Source organism: Pteronotus mesoamericanus, unplaced genomic scaffold (genome assembly GCF_021234165.1).
Source record: "Pteronotus mesoamericanus isolate MK-2021 breed Mesoamerican mustached bat unplaced genomic scaffold, CSHL_Meso_final contig_164, whole genome shotgun sequence".
Lineage (NCBI taxonomy): Eukaryota > Metazoa > Chordata > Mammalia > Chiroptera > Mormoopidae > Pteronotus > Pteronotus mesoamericanus.
Window position 1 is genome coordinate 14,499,290 of NW_026555065.1, and position 19,356 is coordinate 14,518,645.

Sequence of the window (19,356 nt, forward strand, 5' to 3'; positions counted from 1 at the left end):
CAGCATAGAAAATGATTATCCTGGCATTTACGTGTGGGATGGATGGAAACTCTTTGAGGAGAAAAAAAGAGCAGGAAAATGCAGATCAAATGAGTTCAACAGACAGAAGAGACATTTTACCGCATATGTACCGTTAACTCTGCGTTATGTCTCTAGGGCTTTATGAAACACAACACGGCTCGCCAGAACGAACACTGCCTCACCAATTTTGACCTGGCTGAGTACCGGCAGGTGCTAAGTGACTTGGCCATTCAGATCTACCAGCAGCTGGTGCGGGTGTTAGAGAACATCCTTCAGCCAATGATCGGTAAGGCCAGGGCACTGCTGACATCAAGGTCTGCCTACCCCACCTGCCCCCCAGTGGATGAGCACCAGCGGCACGTGTTTCAGGGCACATAGTCAAACAGGGAACATGAAGTAGTAAGGTTCAGTCCTTAAAAAGAGCTAAGGAGTCCCAGAACATGGGATGGTAGCCATGACTAACTGGGATGCTCAAAGCCACTGCTTCCACCTGACCACGACAGCAGTAGCTAGTTTCCGCCCCCCGCCCCCATGTGGAATACCTCTCTCTTAAGATTGAGTCATGCTTTATACCCAACAATAGCTCTCATTCCTTTCCCAGTGTTCAAAAACACTTTACACATTGGTCTAGGAAACTACTACACCTCTCCCTCTAAAAATAAGGAGGCTGGGAGGGTTTGCATTTTGCCTAATTAATAGGCTGCAGTAAGAGGGTTAGGAGGGTTCCATGCCAACAGAACAGGCCTCAGACACCCAATGCTAAGCTGTGCATCTCATGGCGCCTTTGGGATGGTGAAAGGCAATTTGGTTTAGTGCAGCAGTTTCTTATTTGATGAGCCACTGAGGTGGGGGTGTTTCTATTTCTGTATATATGTATTTAGCTAATGTGTGATTCCATGTACCTGTCTTTGTATTTGTGCACTCATTCCGGATGTTTATTTATGTATTGTGCTATACTTTGGAGTGTGTAGCATATTTGAAGTAGGAGTTAGGAGGCATATACAAATTGCAGGCTGCTAATTTTGAATGCGTTGAATTTTAAAAAATGTTTTTTCTTACCGAACTCTTATCCTCAGGCAAATTAGCAGCAGCCTCTGAACACTACTCCCAGTTGCCCTTGCTTGCCCGCCTCGTGTTTTTTCACTTCCACAACTTCTTTATTTCCCTTCTATGGGCTCATAGTGTTACATTTTCTATCATAAGCACACAGTCAAACAACTGGAAACATAAAAGGCTGAGGGGACTGTGTGAGTTGGCAGTGATTTCTTTAGTCATCCCCTAAGACAGGGGTCCCCAACCCCGGGGCCAAGGACCGGTACTGGTCAGTGGCCTGTTTGGAACCAGGCTGCACAGCAGGAGGTGAGCAGTGTGCGAGCAAGCGAAGCTTGGCTTACATTACTGCCGTGTGTGTGTGTGTGTGTGTGTGTGTGTGTGTGTGTGTCCGTCTGTCCCCGTCCCCGTCCCCGTCTGTCCGTCCCACCTCCCGGCCCCAGTCCATGGAAAAGTTGTCTTCCATGATACGGGATCCAAAAAGGTTGGGGACCACTCTCCTAAGAGGTCATACATTTAAAGCAATCTCGGTCAGCTAAAATGCAAGAGGCAACAGATGAAAAGAAGGTCAGTTTCAGCCAAATTTTTTTTTCTACTTTTGCCTGTTTTTATTGGCTAAACAAGAAGTTTACCTCTGAGGTGTCTCACTTTAACCGACCACCCCATCTCCCAGCGATTTCACAACAAACCTGTATGAGGGTCTGTAGAAGGTGCATGTAGCACTAGCAGAAACACAAGTGAATCAGCCTTGGCTTTTGCTCTCAAGGCGCTCCCAGTCCGGTAGTGGGCATCCCAGAACCATCCTAGAGGACACTTACGCCACATCTATGGGAGCACAAGGGAGGGACTCAGTCTTCCCAGGCAAGAAGACTGAGTCCTGGGAGGCGGAGGCCAACCCAGGACTCTCTGCCATTGTGGGAGCTCGGGGCAAGGAAGGGCCGGCTCCCCAGCCCTGCACAACTGCCCCTCCCAGGTCTTCTCCAAGACCCCTGCCCAGGCTCCTGCCTTTCTTGCTGCTTGATTTGTTTGTCTCTGGGGCTCACATGGCACCGGAGAACGCTTATCTTCTCTCCAACCACTCCGGACCTCTCTCTCAGAAACCCTCCCAAGGTACCACATACTAGTGCTATGACAAGGCTGCTGCTTCATAGTTTAGAAAACACACCATTAAGATTTCTTAATTTCATGGTAAATTTTTGCATTTAAGAGCTATTTCTTCATTGAAGTTGAAAATCTGGAAGTCTTTTTTGGGGGGAGAAGTTCTTTCCTCCGCTGTTTTGATGCTCAGATCATTTTCCCGCATGGAATGTGTATGTGAGTGTGTGTGTATGGACATGAAATGGTGTCCTTCCAGATCTTCTCTATTAATTACTCTTTTAATTTGAACTACTCCTGCAGTCTCAGGCATGCTGGAGCATGAGACCATTCAGGGTGTGTCCGGGGTGAAGCCCACAGGGCTACGGAAGCGGACCTCCAGCATCGCTGACGAGGGCACCTACACACTGGACTCCATCCTCCGGCAGCTCAACTCCTTCCACTCGGTCATGTGTCAGCACGGCATGGACCCCGAGCTGATCAAGCAGGTGGTCAAGCAGATGTTCTACATCGTGGGGGCCATCACGCTGAACAACCTCCTGCTGCGGAAGGACATGTGCTCCTGGAGTAAAGGCATGCAGATCAGGTGAGCAAATGCCAACCCCTGTGATGGCCCTGTCTCACTGCCCACCTGCCCGCTAGAGTGCAGGTTGCTGATGGCTTGTTTGAGGTCAGGGCACCTGATGTCTGCTGCCGCCAGCCAGGCAGCAAGGAACGACCGGGCCTGGAGCCACTTCCTCCTACCGGTGGGACCTCCCTGCTCTCAGTCCTGATTGCTCCCAGCTGCGCCTTCCAGCAGGCTCTACTCGCTGCTTGTCAGGAGCCCTGCTCCACAGTGAAGCTAATTCATCAGAGGGATTGGAGAGATGATAAAAAATACATAAAGATGAGATAGCTGCTGCTTCTTTTGTGTGTGTTTTAATTGTACAATAGCAAAATGTCAAATGATAATGAATATTTCTAATGTTTGATTGCTTTTAGAAATTTATTTTAACAAAAAAAAAACCTTTTTGTACCCATGGCAACAAGAGCATGTCTAATAGATCTTTCACTAACACTTGAATTATGCCCCTCTATGTTTTAGGAAGAGCTGTACCCAGTTAGATGCCCAACTACTCCTCAGCATAACCTTATTATCTAATAGAATTGATTTATTTTGCAAATAATTTATTTTAAAACAGCTAGAATATTCACCAAGAGGGAAGAAAAGGGATTTCTCCTACAAAAGTCTTCAGTTACTCAGTCTCAGGAAACCCTGGCATTGTTTTCAAATTTTCTCTTCTGACCCACATCCATTGTAGTTAACACTAATACCTTACATCCAGGTAGTGGAATTTCTTTCTCCATAAGCTGTGTTTATACATTTAAAGCACCTGTCATAATATAATTCCTCCTATTTGCCTGATTATTAAGTTCCGATTGTGTATTTATTTACCTCATTTTAAGAACCACTGTTACTTGGTTGGCCACCCCTTGATATCTTAGCATCTGTGTAGTTTCTTGGGGTCTTTGTCTCTTCCAGTGTCCCCCACCTGCCTTTCTCTTCTTCCATCCCTGAGCTTCCCCAGGCCACTGTCTGTCACCCAGGCCTTCTGGAAAGAGGGCTGGGGCCCAAAGTTGGTGTGACAGGATTTTGTTATTCAGTTGGACTTAAGAAAGAGAGAGGACTTAAAAGATTATCAATTCTCATATCCGACGTTGTAAGAGAAGCTACAAAGTTTTTTCTGGTCAGCTGTGTAATAAGGACACAGCCATATAAGGTGTTCTATTTTATCTTTTAGCAAGTTTTGTTAAAAGATAACTTCTGCTATAATGGCTACTTTTCTATCTTGCATTAAAGATAATTATATTCTCTAGTCTTCTACTCTTATATAATTATGATTATAAACCTTATGACTTTTTATAATGATAATTTTTAAGTATAGCTCCTAAGATTTAAGAAAACTGAACAAGATTACTACTTGTCATTTTAACTGAAATTCCTGACAAAGCCACATACAAAAAATTAAGACATTTATGACAACATTCAGTAAATGTGCGCTCTCTCTCTCTTTCTCGGCATAGGTACAACGTCAGTCAACTGGAAGAATGGCTGCGTGACAAGAATCTGATGAACAGTGGGGCTAAAGAAACCCTGGAACCTCTCATTCAGGCTGCTCAGCTTTTGCAAGTGAAAAAGAAAACAGATGACGACGCAGAAGCCATTTGTTCCATGTGCAATGCTTTAACTACTGCCCAGGTAAAGCAGCTCCCTGCTCCGGGGTAATTTGACATTCATCGAGGGTGCGATTTAGGTAAATAAAGAAGTCTTCTGGCTATTGCTCTCGTCTCTGAGCTGCCTTCATCTGTGTCGGAGAAGATATATATGTATACAAATCTTGAAGAAAGATTTTCCCAGAAAGTAACACATTTCAGTCCTAGTCATAGACATCCACATTCAAAATTCAGTGACTATTTATTGGATGTCTACCCTGTTGTGTGAGATATTCCAGGCCCTGAGACACAACCATGAACAAAACAAGTCCCTGCTCTAATGGGGTATGCATTCTATGTCTTCTATGTAGCCTGTATTCCAAAAAATAATTTTCCATGTTATTTTATAATTGAATTCTTTAGATTTCTCTATTTTAAGACAAATAATTCTTGTTCTTTCAATTCAATAAATGATGAATTGAGTTCCTATCTCAAGAGACCATACTTGTTGCTTGGGGGAAATACTTCAATAAATAAAGAACAATCCCTCTTAAAAAGAACTTCAAGTTTACTAGGGAAGACAGATGTACCCAACTGATTCTACTATAAGAGATTCTAGCAGGTTGAGTGTTGAGATGTCTACAGGAAGTACAGAGAGGGGATAACTGTGTTCAGAGAAGGTCTCGTCAAGCAGGGCATTGAATGTAAGGAGTGAGAAGAGGAGAAGGGAGGACAGTGGGGACAATGGCAATGGCTCAAGGGCAGGCACAGACATAAACCTGCCTATTTTCACTTGCCCAGTTATTTCTGTGCTTACTCTTGGACTTTCTTAATGTTCAACACATATTTCATCATAGCACAGAAATTTTGCATAGATTACACATAGAAATGCATAGAAAGTAACTAGATGGATAAGGACACTGTCAAAAATGGCCACCCTGCGAGACTGGGATGTTGGGAGTTGGGGCACTTGTCCTTTTCACGTTGTGTTCTTTTGTATAGTTTGAATGTTTTTCCAAATTTACATTGCTTCTTGAAATGTACAAAGATTAATACATTTTTATTATAAAAATTCAAATAGTAAAGGTACTTGTGCCTTCAGACCATTTCCCTCTCCCTTCTTGTCCCACCCCAGCCCTGGTAGAACTGAAAACTGTGTGCATAGCTTCTTCAAGGTTTCCAGATTATAAGCACCCAGTGTGTACTTAAAATATACTGACAACTTTGACCATTTTATTTCTCACAGATTGTCAAAGTGTTGAATTTGTATACACCAGTTAATGAGTTTGAAGAAAGAGTCTCTGTGTCGTTTATTCGTACTATACAGGTAAGATCTCCCAGGTTCTTCTTCTTTGATTCACCAACACAGTATTTTGAATGGAGATCTGTTGAAGGATAATGTTTTTTAATTGTATTATTTTATCTTATTTTTACAGTGCATTAAATTTTTTAATAACAGCTTATTGGGAAAATGAAGTGATTTTAAAGCAAATGTGGACATTTCTTCATTAGTTGGGGAGTTTTTAGTAGGATTTTTAGCATAAGAAAAATTTCTTTATAGGTTCAAAGAATTGATGCTCAGTTTTTTTTGTTTTTTGATCTTCCAGATGCGTTTACGAGACAGGAAAGACTCTCCTCAGCTGCTTATGGATGCTAAGCACATCTTCCCTGTCACCTTTCCTTTTAACCCATCCTCCCTCGCGCTAGAAACCATCCAGATTCCAGCCAGCCTGGGCCTAGGGTTCATATCCCGAGTCTGAAAGTGATGTCAAGGCAAACAGTGAAAATACATTTCTTGCCTGAAATAAGAACCCATTATTTCCAGTGAGCTACTGAAAACACATTTTTAAAGAAAATGTAGTGATTATCTTCCAAACAAGAGGTTATTAACTTGCATCACCTCAGAATGAAAGTTAGGCCCCTTTGTACTGTTATCTTTATAGCAACACTCATCCTTGATCGCTTAGGTCTCCTGAGGTCACATGCAGGTGAGAGACAGAAGGAATGGAAAAATGTGTCTTCAGCTGCCAGCAATTATTTTAAATCTTTAGCACTGCATCTAAATGGTATAAAAAAAAACATAAATTCCAGATATGAGCTGTTGTTAGCAGGGTACCAACAGAGACCCTCCTCTGTGATAATCAGGAGAAAAATGGCTATTGATTACATATCATATCAGTTTAGGAATCGATGTTGTCGAACTGGATCAAAGAAATGAACTGGCAATATGTATAGTAGTTAATCAAGTAACTTTCTTATGTGTGTCATTATGATGTAGAGATGTAAAAAGAATGCTGGTTTGCTATGTAGCATAGAAATCCATTTGTACTGTAGTTTCCTGAGCATTTTAAATTGCTGCTACATACTGTGTTCTTTAAAATGTAAGTGATATTCTTGTTAGGCACTACAAAATAAGCTTTTCTTTTATCAATTCTGTTTACAATTCAATCAGATCACAGTTTTAACTGGATTATGTGCAGATATCTACAGATTCACATGCACAAGTAGCGGACACTGGAAAGTCATGTAGTAATAAAATGTTCGTTATTTAGGAGTAGGATTAGACAGAATGGCAATTGTTGATGTCATTATTTTTTCAAGACGTATTACACTGATGTGCTCATTATTTTTCCCTGGGTGGATGTCACAGCAGGGTACAGTGTTTTGTGAAGTGACTTATTTTTAGTTCCCAGATATGATTCCTACAGTGCATATATTCAGCCTTGACAGGTTTTCTTTCTTCTTAATTTATTAAGAATTCATCTCAGTCACTATCTAGAGAGCATTGTCAGAATATTCATGATTCAGGTCTTAAAAACCTTGATTATACTATAAATTATGCAAAAGAAGGTGTATAATAAATAATTATGATTCCATTTTTTTAGGCTTTGCAGCTTCTGTACATGTTCTAGTACTACTAGATACTTTAAAGAGCATCCATCATGTTAGAAATACTTTGACTTATATAAGAAATATAAGAAGATTGCTGAGTTTTACAGAGGATTTGGCTCAATAAGACCCAGATTCTATGTTTTCATTCTCAAACTCCTATTAAACATCCTGTATTTTTTCTTAGATATCTTATACAATAAATCTTTCAGGTTGTGCAAAAGCAAATTCATTAGGAACTCTGGTTCTGCATTACAATCATAGATTTATATAATTTAACTCCTAGATGGTTTATAAAAATGACATTTTATTAAAATATGTGCAATATTATTAATGGAATTCAGATAATTTCAAAACAATGATAAAGATTGTTATTAAAATATAAATACTGTCTGTTAACTTATTTGGGCCTCAAATTCCTCTTTTATACAATAAGAGGGTTGGACAACTGAGTCTTAAGGTCCCTTCCATGTCCGACATTCTCTCCTTTCAGCGCTTGGTTCCTAGAGAAACAAGCTGCAGTTACTCAGTAAGTTTATCCTCCAATGCAAAGACCAGCGTTTGGTACCTGTTAGGTCTGAGGGATTAATAAAACGTAGTATCACAAGTCTGTGTAGCTATAACCTTCTTCAATGTACATGATTGACGTCTGTGCTTTTAGAAAGTTAATTCATTGAGGTAATTTTTATTGAGTCACATACTGCTGTATTCAGTTTGTATACATTTACTTGCAAAACCAACCCAAACACTACTAATTCAATCAGGTTCTCAGTTCTGCCTGGTTTGTCAATGTGGTTTTCAATGTGAATCATAACCACTTGGTTAGTACTGACTGTGTCCTAGTTTAAGAGCATAGATGGGACTTGGGTGGGGAGATGCTTAAAAAAATGCCACCATGGTGTACACTGCCCACCTCAGGCCCAGGCACCTCCCCTGGCCCTCCCAGCGTAGTGCCGTGGGACGTGTCCCACGCCACCCTCAATCTTGTCAGGTCTTCAAGGTCACACTGGCGCTGCCGCTGCCATTGCAGCTCTTTTTCTCACCCCCAGACAACTCACACACTGACAGGTCTCTGGTCTGGGCCTTTGTCTCTCCTCTGAGTGCAGTCTCTCTGCTGGAAAGTGCAGCAGCCTGTCCACTCCTGGGCCAGAGGCTCTCCTGCTCAGGGATGGCCGCACAAAGATTCTGCTGCTCCGGGGCCCAGCCTGCTCCAAGCTCTGCCCGGAACCCCAGGTGGGGGTCTGAATTAACTTCTCTTAGCAGCCTCAAGATCTTTAGTCAGAACCAGAGAACCCTGCCACCAGGGAACCCCACTGCCTGGAAGTGACTCTGTGTACTACTTACGGGTGCAGCAGTATTCTGCTGACTCTGGGAATCCTTTGGCCACTTTGAGGACTGCTCACCCTTCCTTCTGTCCATCCACACTTTCTCTTGCAGCTTCCAACACACCTCCAGCAGCCTTTCACCTGCCCATTTCCCTCATGCAAACTCTGTGTCCCATCACCAGCCCACTCGCCTGATCTGGCTGCATAGAACCGGTGGATGGAGTCGGTCCTCAGCTGCTCCCCACCTGCCTGGTGGTTTACCTTCAGGCCAATCTTTGTACACTGTCTTCTTTTTCTCACTTCTCTCTAGTACATTCTTCAACATTTTCACTAAGTTACTTTTTCATAATTCCTCTCTGACACACAATAGGAATTAAAAGAAATATCTTGAAACAACAGCAGCTCATTGTCTTAATTGCCCCTTCTGAATACTCTCCTCCCCACTCACCTTACCTACAGGTTCAGCTCCCACCTTGGAATACGAAGTTGAAAAATTAAAAGCAGCTTCCCTTATTTGCTTTTCTTCGATTCAGGCTTTGATCTGCCTGAGAGTTAACTATGAAGATGGGGGTGATGGATATGGATAAAATCCACGAATGTGGCTTCACAGTTCCTTTGGAAGTTTTGAAAAATCCCCACATACCTGACACTTGTTTTGTAGGAGCAAAAGTACACATGTATATATTTCAAAGCCAATTTAAAGGAGCTTTGGGGATTTGAATCAGTTAGTATGATTTGCTTTATTTCAGTGATAATTGAGAGTTGGCTCTTTCTGGGTGATTATGTACAATATAGATCAAATTTTTTTAATAACTAGGGGAGGCTATGAAAATTATTTTATTAGAATTTCAGTATAGTGTGATTGTGAGAAATTACTTTCCTGGTGACCCTAGGTAAAGGGGCACCTGCCACCGTCCTGGGAAGATCTCACACACTGTTTCTCTTCTCCCCTCCCCTCCCTTCCCCTCCCCTGCCCTCCTCTCCCCCTCCTATCCTCGCCTCTCCTCTCCTCTCCTGTAAAACACACACACACACACACACACACACACACACACACACACACTCTCACTCACTCACTCACTCACTCACTCACAGTCACCAGTTCATAGAGTTCTCCAGAAAGCACAATCAAGCATACTCTGGGTAACTTCAACTATTTAGGATAAAGCAGAAAGCAAAAATTACTCTTTGACCCTTAAATTCTCCTATTGAAAGTTGTGCAGAACAGTACTGTGCATTGGCTATGCTTTACTTCAATGCGCTTTCTCTGTGTTACCTCACTGTCTCCTCACAGCAGCACTGGAAGGTAGAAAATGTAGCTACACCCATCTGCTGATGATTGCTTGAGAGAGAGGTAAGGTCGGGCGTGCCGGAGGTCCCGCAGCCCGCCAGCCCGGCCGCCTTCCCATGTGAGCAGAGGCCGTGTGGGCAGGTGCAACGAGGAGACTGGAACAAGTCCCAAGGTTCCATCTGTTCCTCTTGGTGCCTGTAGGGTGCCCGGATCAGCAAGAGGTACTCTTTCTCTTTATCAGAGTTAGCAACTGGCATATGGGAACTGAGCGATGAGCAATACCGAGCAATAGTTCTTTGTGCTAATGAGATAAAGCACCTAGAACCTGGAGCCCGGTGGTTTTCTTTTTGTCGTAGTTACCTGCTATAACTAGGTTTGACTTTTGTGATAAATCAGTGCTCCCTCGGAGGGTGCAGTACTCTGTGTTAGGTCATTAATTAGTAGCAGGCTGTCTCAGCCTGATGGAAAGCAGCAAACGCCTCTCAAAAGTGAAGAGGAAAGTCACTCTCAATACACCCTGCTCTGCAAGGCAGGGTTGTTTGACCATCGCCGTGTGTGCATGCTGCCAGTGTTTACTTAGCAGCTAGGAGGCGTGTCATGTGCATGCGTGTTAGAGAGGCCGTGTACTGCCGTGGTCTCTGTTCCTGAATAAGTGCATTGTAATTTCTTCTCAGGCTGTGCTGTGAGGGCCGCCTTAACCTCTGCTCCCTTCCCTCCTGGAGCTGCCTTAAGTTCTCTGCAACTTTTCCTCTGCAAGGGGATATCTTGCCTGGAGAGAATATCAAGCCCTGTTTCTCAAGGTTTTGTGAAGGTTTTGGTTGGGTGTGGCCTCCAACCACTAATTCCTTTCTCCCAGGTCTGCTGATCCTCCCCCACCTGTTACTTCTCCCTTTCTTTTCTGTTAACTCCAGACAGGTATTAGAACTCTGAAGCAGTGGTAGTCTCAGAGCCAATGAAACGTGGGCTTAGAAAGTGATCCTGAGTTTGGGGGGCTCTGTGTCACAAGGAAACAAATGAACATATGGAAGAAATATAGAGGTGCTAGAGTCTTGGTAATATTTAAATGGCTTGTTTTCCACTGACCTTTTCTTAATAAAGGTAAAGAGTATAACTGTAAAACTTTTCATGGACATTCTTTAAAAATAATTTTTAAGAACCTGGTATGATAAAAGATTGAAAACAAGAAAGAGTGCTGTACATTCTAATCCATTGTATTACCCTAAATTAAATTAACCTGGAGTTAGTGGATTTTCAGTAGATCAGGAACTGAAAAGTACTAAGTAACATATCTGCCAAAATGCATTTTATACTTTTTTTTATTTTAGAATTTGGTCTAGCTAAAATGTTCATTAGCTTGGCTTAATGTTATTAGAGTCATAAATATCTGCAAATGACTTTTTTTAATACTGTAATGTTGCCTGAGATATTTGAAAGAAAAATGTTTTTGAGTTGAAACTGGAATGTATAATTTAATGCTTGGTAGGTCAGTACATTTTTATGCATTTTTCAAATATCTTATTGTCACCATATGTTGTAAAATTTTAGTCTACATTTCAGGCTTTCTAAATCATTTGAGCCACTTAATTTTTATCCAACAAATGGTGATTTTTTTTTCCTTTAAATGTGGATATGTATATTGTAATTTATGATTCCTTGTTATGTATTTTTGTGGAATCCTGGAAGTAACATTGACTTTTTTGTGTCTTGCAAATTTAAATTGTCCTAACAGTGTTGCACAGAAATGAGCTGATGACATTTAACACTGTATTTTAATTATTAACTTTAATTGTTCATTTACTGTGAGATGGATATGCTTTTTAACTAAAATGAAATTGAACATCACAATTTTCCAAATTGTGATGGACCTGGAAAAGGAATTCTACATTGATCTGCATAGAAGAACAAGCTATAACCAATCTTTTAAAAGTTCCTAGGTACAGCATTCATCTATTACAAAGGAAGCAGAAGAACTGGAAAACAAAAGGCATTAGCAACCAACTCTAGTTTTAAACAGAATCCATCCCAGCATATCTCACATGGAGTTTTTAAAAATAAGTTAATAATTCACCTTATATCAACAAAAGCCTTTGAAACATGGGTTTTTACTAGATATCAACTAGTGCTAAAATGAAAACCAAAACAAAATCAGATTGACATTTAAGCTTTGTAGTTGTCTAATGTTGTACTTAGTAAATGTGTGTCATTAATGCTGTATTCTCCTAGCTATTATAGAAAATTGTTCAAATAAAGATATGGGTATAAAGAATTTTTGTTCATGTCTTATCAATAAACCCATAGCACATGGAATATACACCAACATAGACCACATTCTGGGCTGTAAACATGCCGTTAAAACTTAAAGAATAGAAATTCTATAATATATGCCCTACAATGGCAACAGAATTAAACTAGAAATCAATGAAAAGTGTCCAAATACTTGGAGATTAAACAACACACTTCTAAATAACCCAAGGGTCAAAGAACAAATCTCAAGAGAATTAAAAAATATTTTGAACTAAATGAAAATCAAAATACAACTTACCAAAATATGTGGGATGCAGTGAAAGCAGTACTTAGAGGGAAATGGATATCATTAAATGCATATATGAGGAAAAAGAAAGTCCTAAAATCAGTCATCCAACTTTCTATTTTAGGAAACTAGAGATGGAGAGAGAGAGGAAATTAAATGCAAAGTAAGCAGGAGAAAAGAAAAATTAGAGCAGAAATCAATGAACTTGAGAGGAAATCAATAGAGGAAATCAATGAAACTAAAACCTGGTTCTTTGAAAAGATCAATAAAAAATTGATAAGCCTCTAATTAATACTAATTAAGGAAAAAAGAGAGATGATGTAGAGTAGTTAAGTGGCTGCTTCCACTCAGGAGTAGGGGGTAATGAGGGGATAGGGAGCGACAGCTGAAGAGCATTGGAGTTTCTTTTTGGGATGACAATGTTTTAAAATTGATTGTGGCGATAGTTTAACATATCTGTGAACCTATTAAAAACCACTGAGTTGCATACTTTATTATTTTTGTGAGATTTATAGTTTTATCATAGTAACAGTTGTTATGGTGAGATCTACACACATATGGAATTATTTAAATTCATAAAGAACAACATGTACATTTTAAGTTACAATTTTTAAGTTAGAAGATGGAGTATAGCTTAAGTTTACAAAAAAACAAAACTACACAAGACAAAAATAGAGTCGACAGTAAAAATACAACTACCTGTTCTCAGTACAACCCATGGAAACTCTCAGAAAGCTACATGTTCTTAATTGGGTTGTCCAAACCCTTAACATATGGATGATTCAATGCCATTTTGCCAAAAATTTGTTTGGCAGGATCATAGACTAACATTTTCTAGAACAGATTCAAGCCATTTCCATCCAAGTATTTGACATGGAATGCTAGACTTCCTGGCTTCCCCTTGGGAAATGTATTCTTACAGTCCTGTAAAGATTCCACTGTGGCCACACTTCATTTGGGGGTACCCAAAACTCTGAAAAATTATAAAGAGTTGATCAACTTCTGAAATCCCATGGATAAATGGTTTCTTAGTTGCTAATTCCACAAATATGGGATCTATACTCCAAATGTCAACTGGAGTCAAGTAGTGAGCTGACCCCAGCAATACTTCTGGAGATCTACAGCAAAGTGTTACTACCTCATGTGTGTGTATACTCTAACAGGTATTCCAAAAACTCTGGCAAGGCCAAAACCACCCGTTTAATTGTTCCTTTGTCATCAATCAATAGATTTTGAAGTTTTAAGTCTCTGTGTAGAACTCTTCTTGAGTGACAAAACACAATTCTTTGTAGGATTTGGTACAAATGACTCTTAACAAGTGAAGAATCCATGAACCGATCAGGAGGGACAGAATCCAAATATTTCTTTAGATCCATGGAAGGGTATTCAGAGATGAGATATAACCTGGAACCCCGCATGAGCACAACTTGAAGACTGACTATATTTGTATGACAAAGTTCTTCTAATAGAGAAATTTCCCAAATTGCTGTACTAGGAACCCCCACCTCTTCATTTTCTAGTCTGATTTCCTTTCTGGCTACCACTTGATTTGTAGTTTTGTACCTACTCTTATACACAACTCTATAGATACCTTCTCCAATTCCTCTATTTGGTATAGTCTTCCATAGTTATCAACAGCTATGGTAGCTGTATGCTAGAGTCCCTGAGCTGTTTACTTTAAATGGGTGTAGTGTATGTTATAAGAATTATATTGCTATAATTTAAGTAGATTTTTTGATATCTGGTATGGCAGAATGAGAAAGGAGCTCAACGAATTCCTCAAAAAAAGGTAAAACACTGGGCAAAAGAATCAAGAAAAATAATTTTAGGGCTCTATAGATAGACCAACATCACACAACAAATTAGTAGTGGTTATCCACGAAAAAGCACTGAACTCTGAGTAAAAACAATGGGAGTCTGACATTGTTGCCTGGGGCTACCCCCATCGCCCTGGCTCCCCACCTCAGAGAGCAGGGTGGTTCTGCCAGGGCTGGGCGAGCTGTGAAAACCAGCAGTGTGCCTTTGGAGGGCTCATTTAATCACAGCGGAGGGCAGTGAAACCACACTGAGCAATAAGAGTAGTGATCTCAGAACAGTGAGAGAATACATTCCTGTTATTTTAAGCCACCCAGTTTGTGGTACTTTGTTACAACAGCTGTAGAGAAGTGATACAGCAATAAACTGAAGTATCTGTGTTGAGTGCAGATGCATAATTTAATCCCCAGAGGAACCACTAAAAAATTAATTTAAGAAATACAGTTTTTTAAAAGGTGGAAATTAAAATGGTCCACTTAAAAAAATTAAAAATCTATAACCAAAAAGTCAATAAAGGAGAACTAGAGGAACAAAAAAGACATGAGCCATATAGAAAACAAGATAAATCATAAATCAAACCATATCAATGATGACATTAAATATGAATGGATTAAACACTTTGACTGGAGGCGGAGATTGTCAAACCGAATTTTTTTTTTTAAAGAGCCAACTGTACTGTCTATAGATTCAAAAACACAGACTAAGAAAAAAGAAGAGATAAAGATATATCAATCCCAATCAAGATTGAAAAGAAAAAAAACAAGCCCAGCATCAAAATATGAAATAGAGGAACTCCTTCATGTTTGGAAAAACCTATGACTAAACTTATAATTAATGGAGAAAAAAACCCCTGCGATGCTTTCCCCCTAAAATTGGGAACAAGGCAAGGAAGTCTATTTGTTCTTGCCACTGCAGTTCAATATTATGCTGGTGATTCTAGCCAATGCAATAGGCACCAAAAAAATTAAATAACAGCACCTAGATTGAAAGGAAAGTAAAGAAATGCATTTATTTGCAAATGATTATTTCATGTGGAATATCGTAAGGAAAAAATTTTTTAAAAATTTTAAACATTACTTGATCTAATAAACAAATTCAGAAAAACTCACAAGATGTAAGATCAAATATACAAAAATAAATTTTATTTCTACATACTAGCAATAAACAATTGGAAAATGAAATTAAGAAAACACATATACATTTATAATAACATAAAAAAGAATAATATGCCTGGGAATCAATTTAAGAAAAGAAGTGCTAGACTTGTACACTTAAAACTACAAAACATTGTTGAGCCATCTTGCAGGAAAAGTTTTCCAGCAATCCACAGACTTTCCAGAGGGCTGGTGCTTAACCAAGATGGGACTTTATTCCATAAAAAATATCATTGTACAATTTTCCAAAAGTCCTGCTAAGATTTTTATTCCATTTATATTAGGCTTATATGTTATTTATTTGTGTAGAATTGACACATGTACAATATTAAATATTCTCACCCGTGAAAATGACATGTATTACTCAGGCCTTCTTTTATGCCCTTGAAGAGAACTTTAAGCATTTTTTCCACAAAGGCCAAGTGCATTTTTATTAGTAATTTCTGGACACTTTGTTCCTATTTTACTTTTTTCAAAGATTTTATTTATTTATTTTTAGAAAGGGTATGGGAAGGAGAAAGAAGGAAACATCATTGTGCTGTTGTCTCTCCTGCGCCCCCTACTGGGGACCTGGCCCACAACCCAGGCTTGTGCCCTGACTGGGAATCAAACCGGTGATCTTTCTGCTCTCAGGCCGGCGCTCAATCCACTGAACCACACCAGTCACTGCCTTATTTAACTTTTTATCGTATTTTCTAAAGGGTTATTGCTGATATAAAGGAACGTTATTCATTTTTATATTTGATTTTGAATATGGTCACCTGGCTGAACTCCCACAAGTTCTAAAAATTGGTAATTCTCTTGGATTTTCTGTAAGAAATGGTCATATCCCTCTGTTCTTTCCCGTATACAAGCTGCGACTTAAGGGAGCTGAAATATGGGCCGGGACAGCTCTCAGAACACACCTGTTTCCTCCCGTGAGAGTCAGTGCGTCCCGCTCCCGCAGGTTCTAGGCGCAGCGCTCAGCCCCCGCCAGGTGGACCCCTCTGGACACTTACCTGGAGGAGAGTCCCGCCCTGCCCCGCCCCCGCCCCAGCCAATCGCGACGAGGAGTCGCCAGGGAGGGACCAATCCGCCCCTCTCTCCTCCCAAGCCGAGAGCCCTCGGGAAAGTTTGTGGATCGCTGGAAAACTCCCGCAAGATGGCCCAGCTCTATTGATACGGTTCCCGCGCACGGCTACCTGCCACGGAGCCTCAAAGCTGCAGGCCCAGGCCCCGAGCTGCCCTGCCTCTTTCGCACATGGCGGTGGCCGCGCTGTACACGCAGGTAGGCAGGGCAACCCGACCTGAGCGAGGGCACGCGGTAGGAAAGACGGCCCGGCGCTAATGCTGACTGTACCTGGTGTCCAGGCCACACCTGTGCACCTGGCGCGCTCGCTGCGGAAAAGCGGACGCGTAGGGCCCGGGGATGGGGGCCTGGGGAGCGTCGTCCCCCCACCGAGGGCTCGGGTCCCTGTTCGTGGGAAAGGCGCCCCAGGGAACCTGGGTCCCCTCGGGATGGGAGGACCGAGTGCCTCTCCAGGCCTGAGCGTCCGCGGGTCTCGTGTTAGGCCGCGTCTCTCGTGAACCTTGGCCCCCTCTTTCTGAGCCACAAGTGGAATCAGAGTTGCCTGCGGGAACGTAGAAATCTCAGACGTGGGCGAATAATCTCATCCATAAGCCTCCCGAACTTCCTGGGAGCCCTTTGAACAACTTGGCTCAGAAATTTAGGACCCCACTATTTAGGCTGCTTTCTGGAATTACTGCATCTTCAAAATGCAGGTATGAGCGTTTAAGTTCATATGATTCCAAAGCTGCAGCTGCCTGGACCTGTGACCCAGGCCTCCCCCGTAGAAGCGGAGGGATCCTGACCTGTAGTCTCAGGCTCTTCACCTAACATTTATGTGGTGCTTTGCATTTTGACCCCAGGAACCACTCTAGAGCATTCCTCCGAAACCTCATCTTCCATGGGGGCAGAGGGCTCCACCCTTTATGCAGGAAGGGCAACGATCCCATACAGCGTCCAGAACCTCCTGAGATGCCCTTGGTTAATAATTTGAATAAAAATTGGGAAAGTGTTGGGCCTTTTGAAAAAAGTCTATGTGAATAACCACAAAGCCAGGTCCTGCTATGCCCTAGTCTCATCCCTAGTATTCCAACTGATGAGACTAGAACCCACCCATTTTCTGACATATGCCCTACCTTCATATGTAAAGGCACTTTTGCTGTAGATATCAAAAATGTCAATGGTTTAAACAAACTTTCATCTTCTACTTTGTTTAACTAGTAACAGTGTAAGTTCAAATCAACCAAATGGTGTTTTCCTCTGTAATGCATTTATTTCCATTAACTGGAGTTCTAAATGGACAGTATGAATCGCCTCTGTTCTAGGATAGCATTACCACTGAGAATATGAGCCATCAGATATCCAACAGTGCCTCTTTGGTCTTCAACTTACTGGAGGTAAAAAAAAAAAAAAAAAAGAGTTCTTGAACAAAACCATTCTTGGAAGATACTTTGGAGGACAGTGAAAACTGTTGATTAACCCACTTCAAGTAACAATCCACCCTCAACCCCAGAAAAAACACATACATGTGAGCACCTCTGTCATTAAGTGCCTCACGCCACAAATATACAGGGGCTGGCAAAAGTAGGTTTTCAAAAGTTGTGAATACACAAAACACAGTTTATTCTTGTATTATTTATCAATTATTGTATTATTTCCTTGTATTACAACTGTAAGCCTACTTTTGCCCACCTTGTATATTAAATACTAACTGGGTACCAGGCCCAATGTAGGAAGACTGATACGGGAGAATTTTCTACAGAGTCTGAGAATCCAGAGCCAGAAGGAGCCTTGATGGCTGTCCTCACCTGCTTTGTGTCCAAGTAGCACCTGTGTCTCCAAGCTGCCACCTTCCTTCCAGGTGGTCAGTTAGCCCCCTGCTTTGTCAGTCCCAGCAGTGAGGTGTTCTCCCATTTGTGTAGTTGCCTGTTTAGGTTTTTGAGAGCTTACTTGGTTAAAGATTTCTTTTCTTTTTTTTTAATATGCTCAACAAATATTTATTGAGCATCTACTAGTATGTTTCCTTTCCCATACTCCTCTCACTTCTCCCAAGGAGGTTCAGGGGAACCTACAAAGCAATTGTGTACATTTTCAAAAAAGGGAAATGATAATTGTACATTTTATACATTCTTAACTATCCTTTTCCACATCTGCATACACTTCACTTTTTAAAAACTAAATTTTTTCAGTTACAGTTTATAATGAATATTATTTTGTATTAATATTATTTCCTGGTGTACAGCTTAGTGGTTAGACAATTTATACTTTACACAGTGTTCCGCAAATACTTCTAGTACCCACCTGGCACCATACATGGTCATTACAATATTATTGACTATATTGCCTGTGCTGTGCTTCACATCCTCATGATTATTTTGTAACTGCCAGTTTGTACTTCTTAAGCCCTTCACCTTTTTCACCTGGTCCCCCAACTGCCCTCCCCTCTGGCAACCCTCTGTCTGTTCTCTGTATCTATGAGTCTGTTTCTCTTTTATTTGTTCATTTATATTTGTCTTTAGATTCCACATACAAGTGAAACCAAAGATTTCTTTCTTAGACAAAATCTAAACCCTCTCCCTCTGCTTCCTTACCACCCTCCCCCTCGATCCCATGCCACCCTCCTAAATCCAAAGACCTAGCCCACTGTCCTGAATGTCAGCACACAGGATTGGCCGAAGTCAAAGTTTGTGACTGCGGACCCTTAGCCACATGGAAGCCCCATTACACAATCTTAGCCGCACGGTGTTTTAAAACAAACTGAAACCCCATTTCTGCACCCAGGCAACTAGTGATCGTGCGGTAAGGTGGCAGGTGGGCTGCCCATTCAGGGATCCCTGTGTGGCAGCCAGTTTCCATGTGACGGCCCCAACTATCCCACGATCGCTAGGCTGCCCCAGTCACCCTCTTTACACAGCTGTTACCTGCCTGGCCCTGGTCTCATCTCCGTT

The 19,356-nt window shown here is 41.2% G+C and overlaps 2 protein-coding genes and 1 pseudogene across 5 annotated transcripts in view; 2 read left to right on the forward strand and 1 right to left on the reverse strand.

The window, feature by feature from the left end:
• The window catches only part of MYO5A (myosin VA), a 165,246-nt gene extending 155,984 nt beyond the window's left edge, over positions 1 to 9,262 (forward strand). For all 4 annotated transcript variants that reach the window (XM_054565413.1, XM_054565414.1, XM_054565415.1 and 1 more), the window contains 5 exons: positions 157 to 307; positions 2,470 to 2,752; positions 4,231 to 4,405; positions 5,606 to 5,686; positions 5,967 to 9,262. In XM_054565413.1, the coding sequence (XP_054421388.1) occupies positions 157 to 307; positions 2,470 to 2,752; positions 4,231 to 4,405; positions 5,606 to 5,686; positions 5,967 to 6,119 (843 nt within the window). In that variant the 3' untranslated portion in view covers positions 6,120 to 9,262. The remainder of the gene's footprint in view (positions 1 to 156; positions 308 to 2,469; positions 2,753 to 4,230; positions 4,406 to 5,605; positions 5,687 to 5,966) is intronic.
• A 3,867-nt stretch (positions 9,263 to 13,129) lies between these two features.
• LOC129063663 (cyclin-dependent kinase 1-like) lies at positions 13,130 to 14,020 on the reverse strand (annotated as a pseudogene).
• Positions 14,021 to 16,476: 2,456 nt separating this feature from the next.
• The window catches only part of MYO5C (myosin VC), a 90,441-nt gene continuing 87,561 nt past the window's right edge, over positions 16,477 to 19,356 (forward strand). Inside the window, exon 1 of the mRNA XM_054565417.1 lies at positions 16,477 to 16,630. Within this exon, the coding sequence (XP_054421392.1) occupies positions 16,604 to 16,630 (27 nt within the window). The 5' untranslated portion in view covers positions 16,477 to 16,603. The remainder of the gene's footprint in view (positions 16,631 to 19,356) is intronic.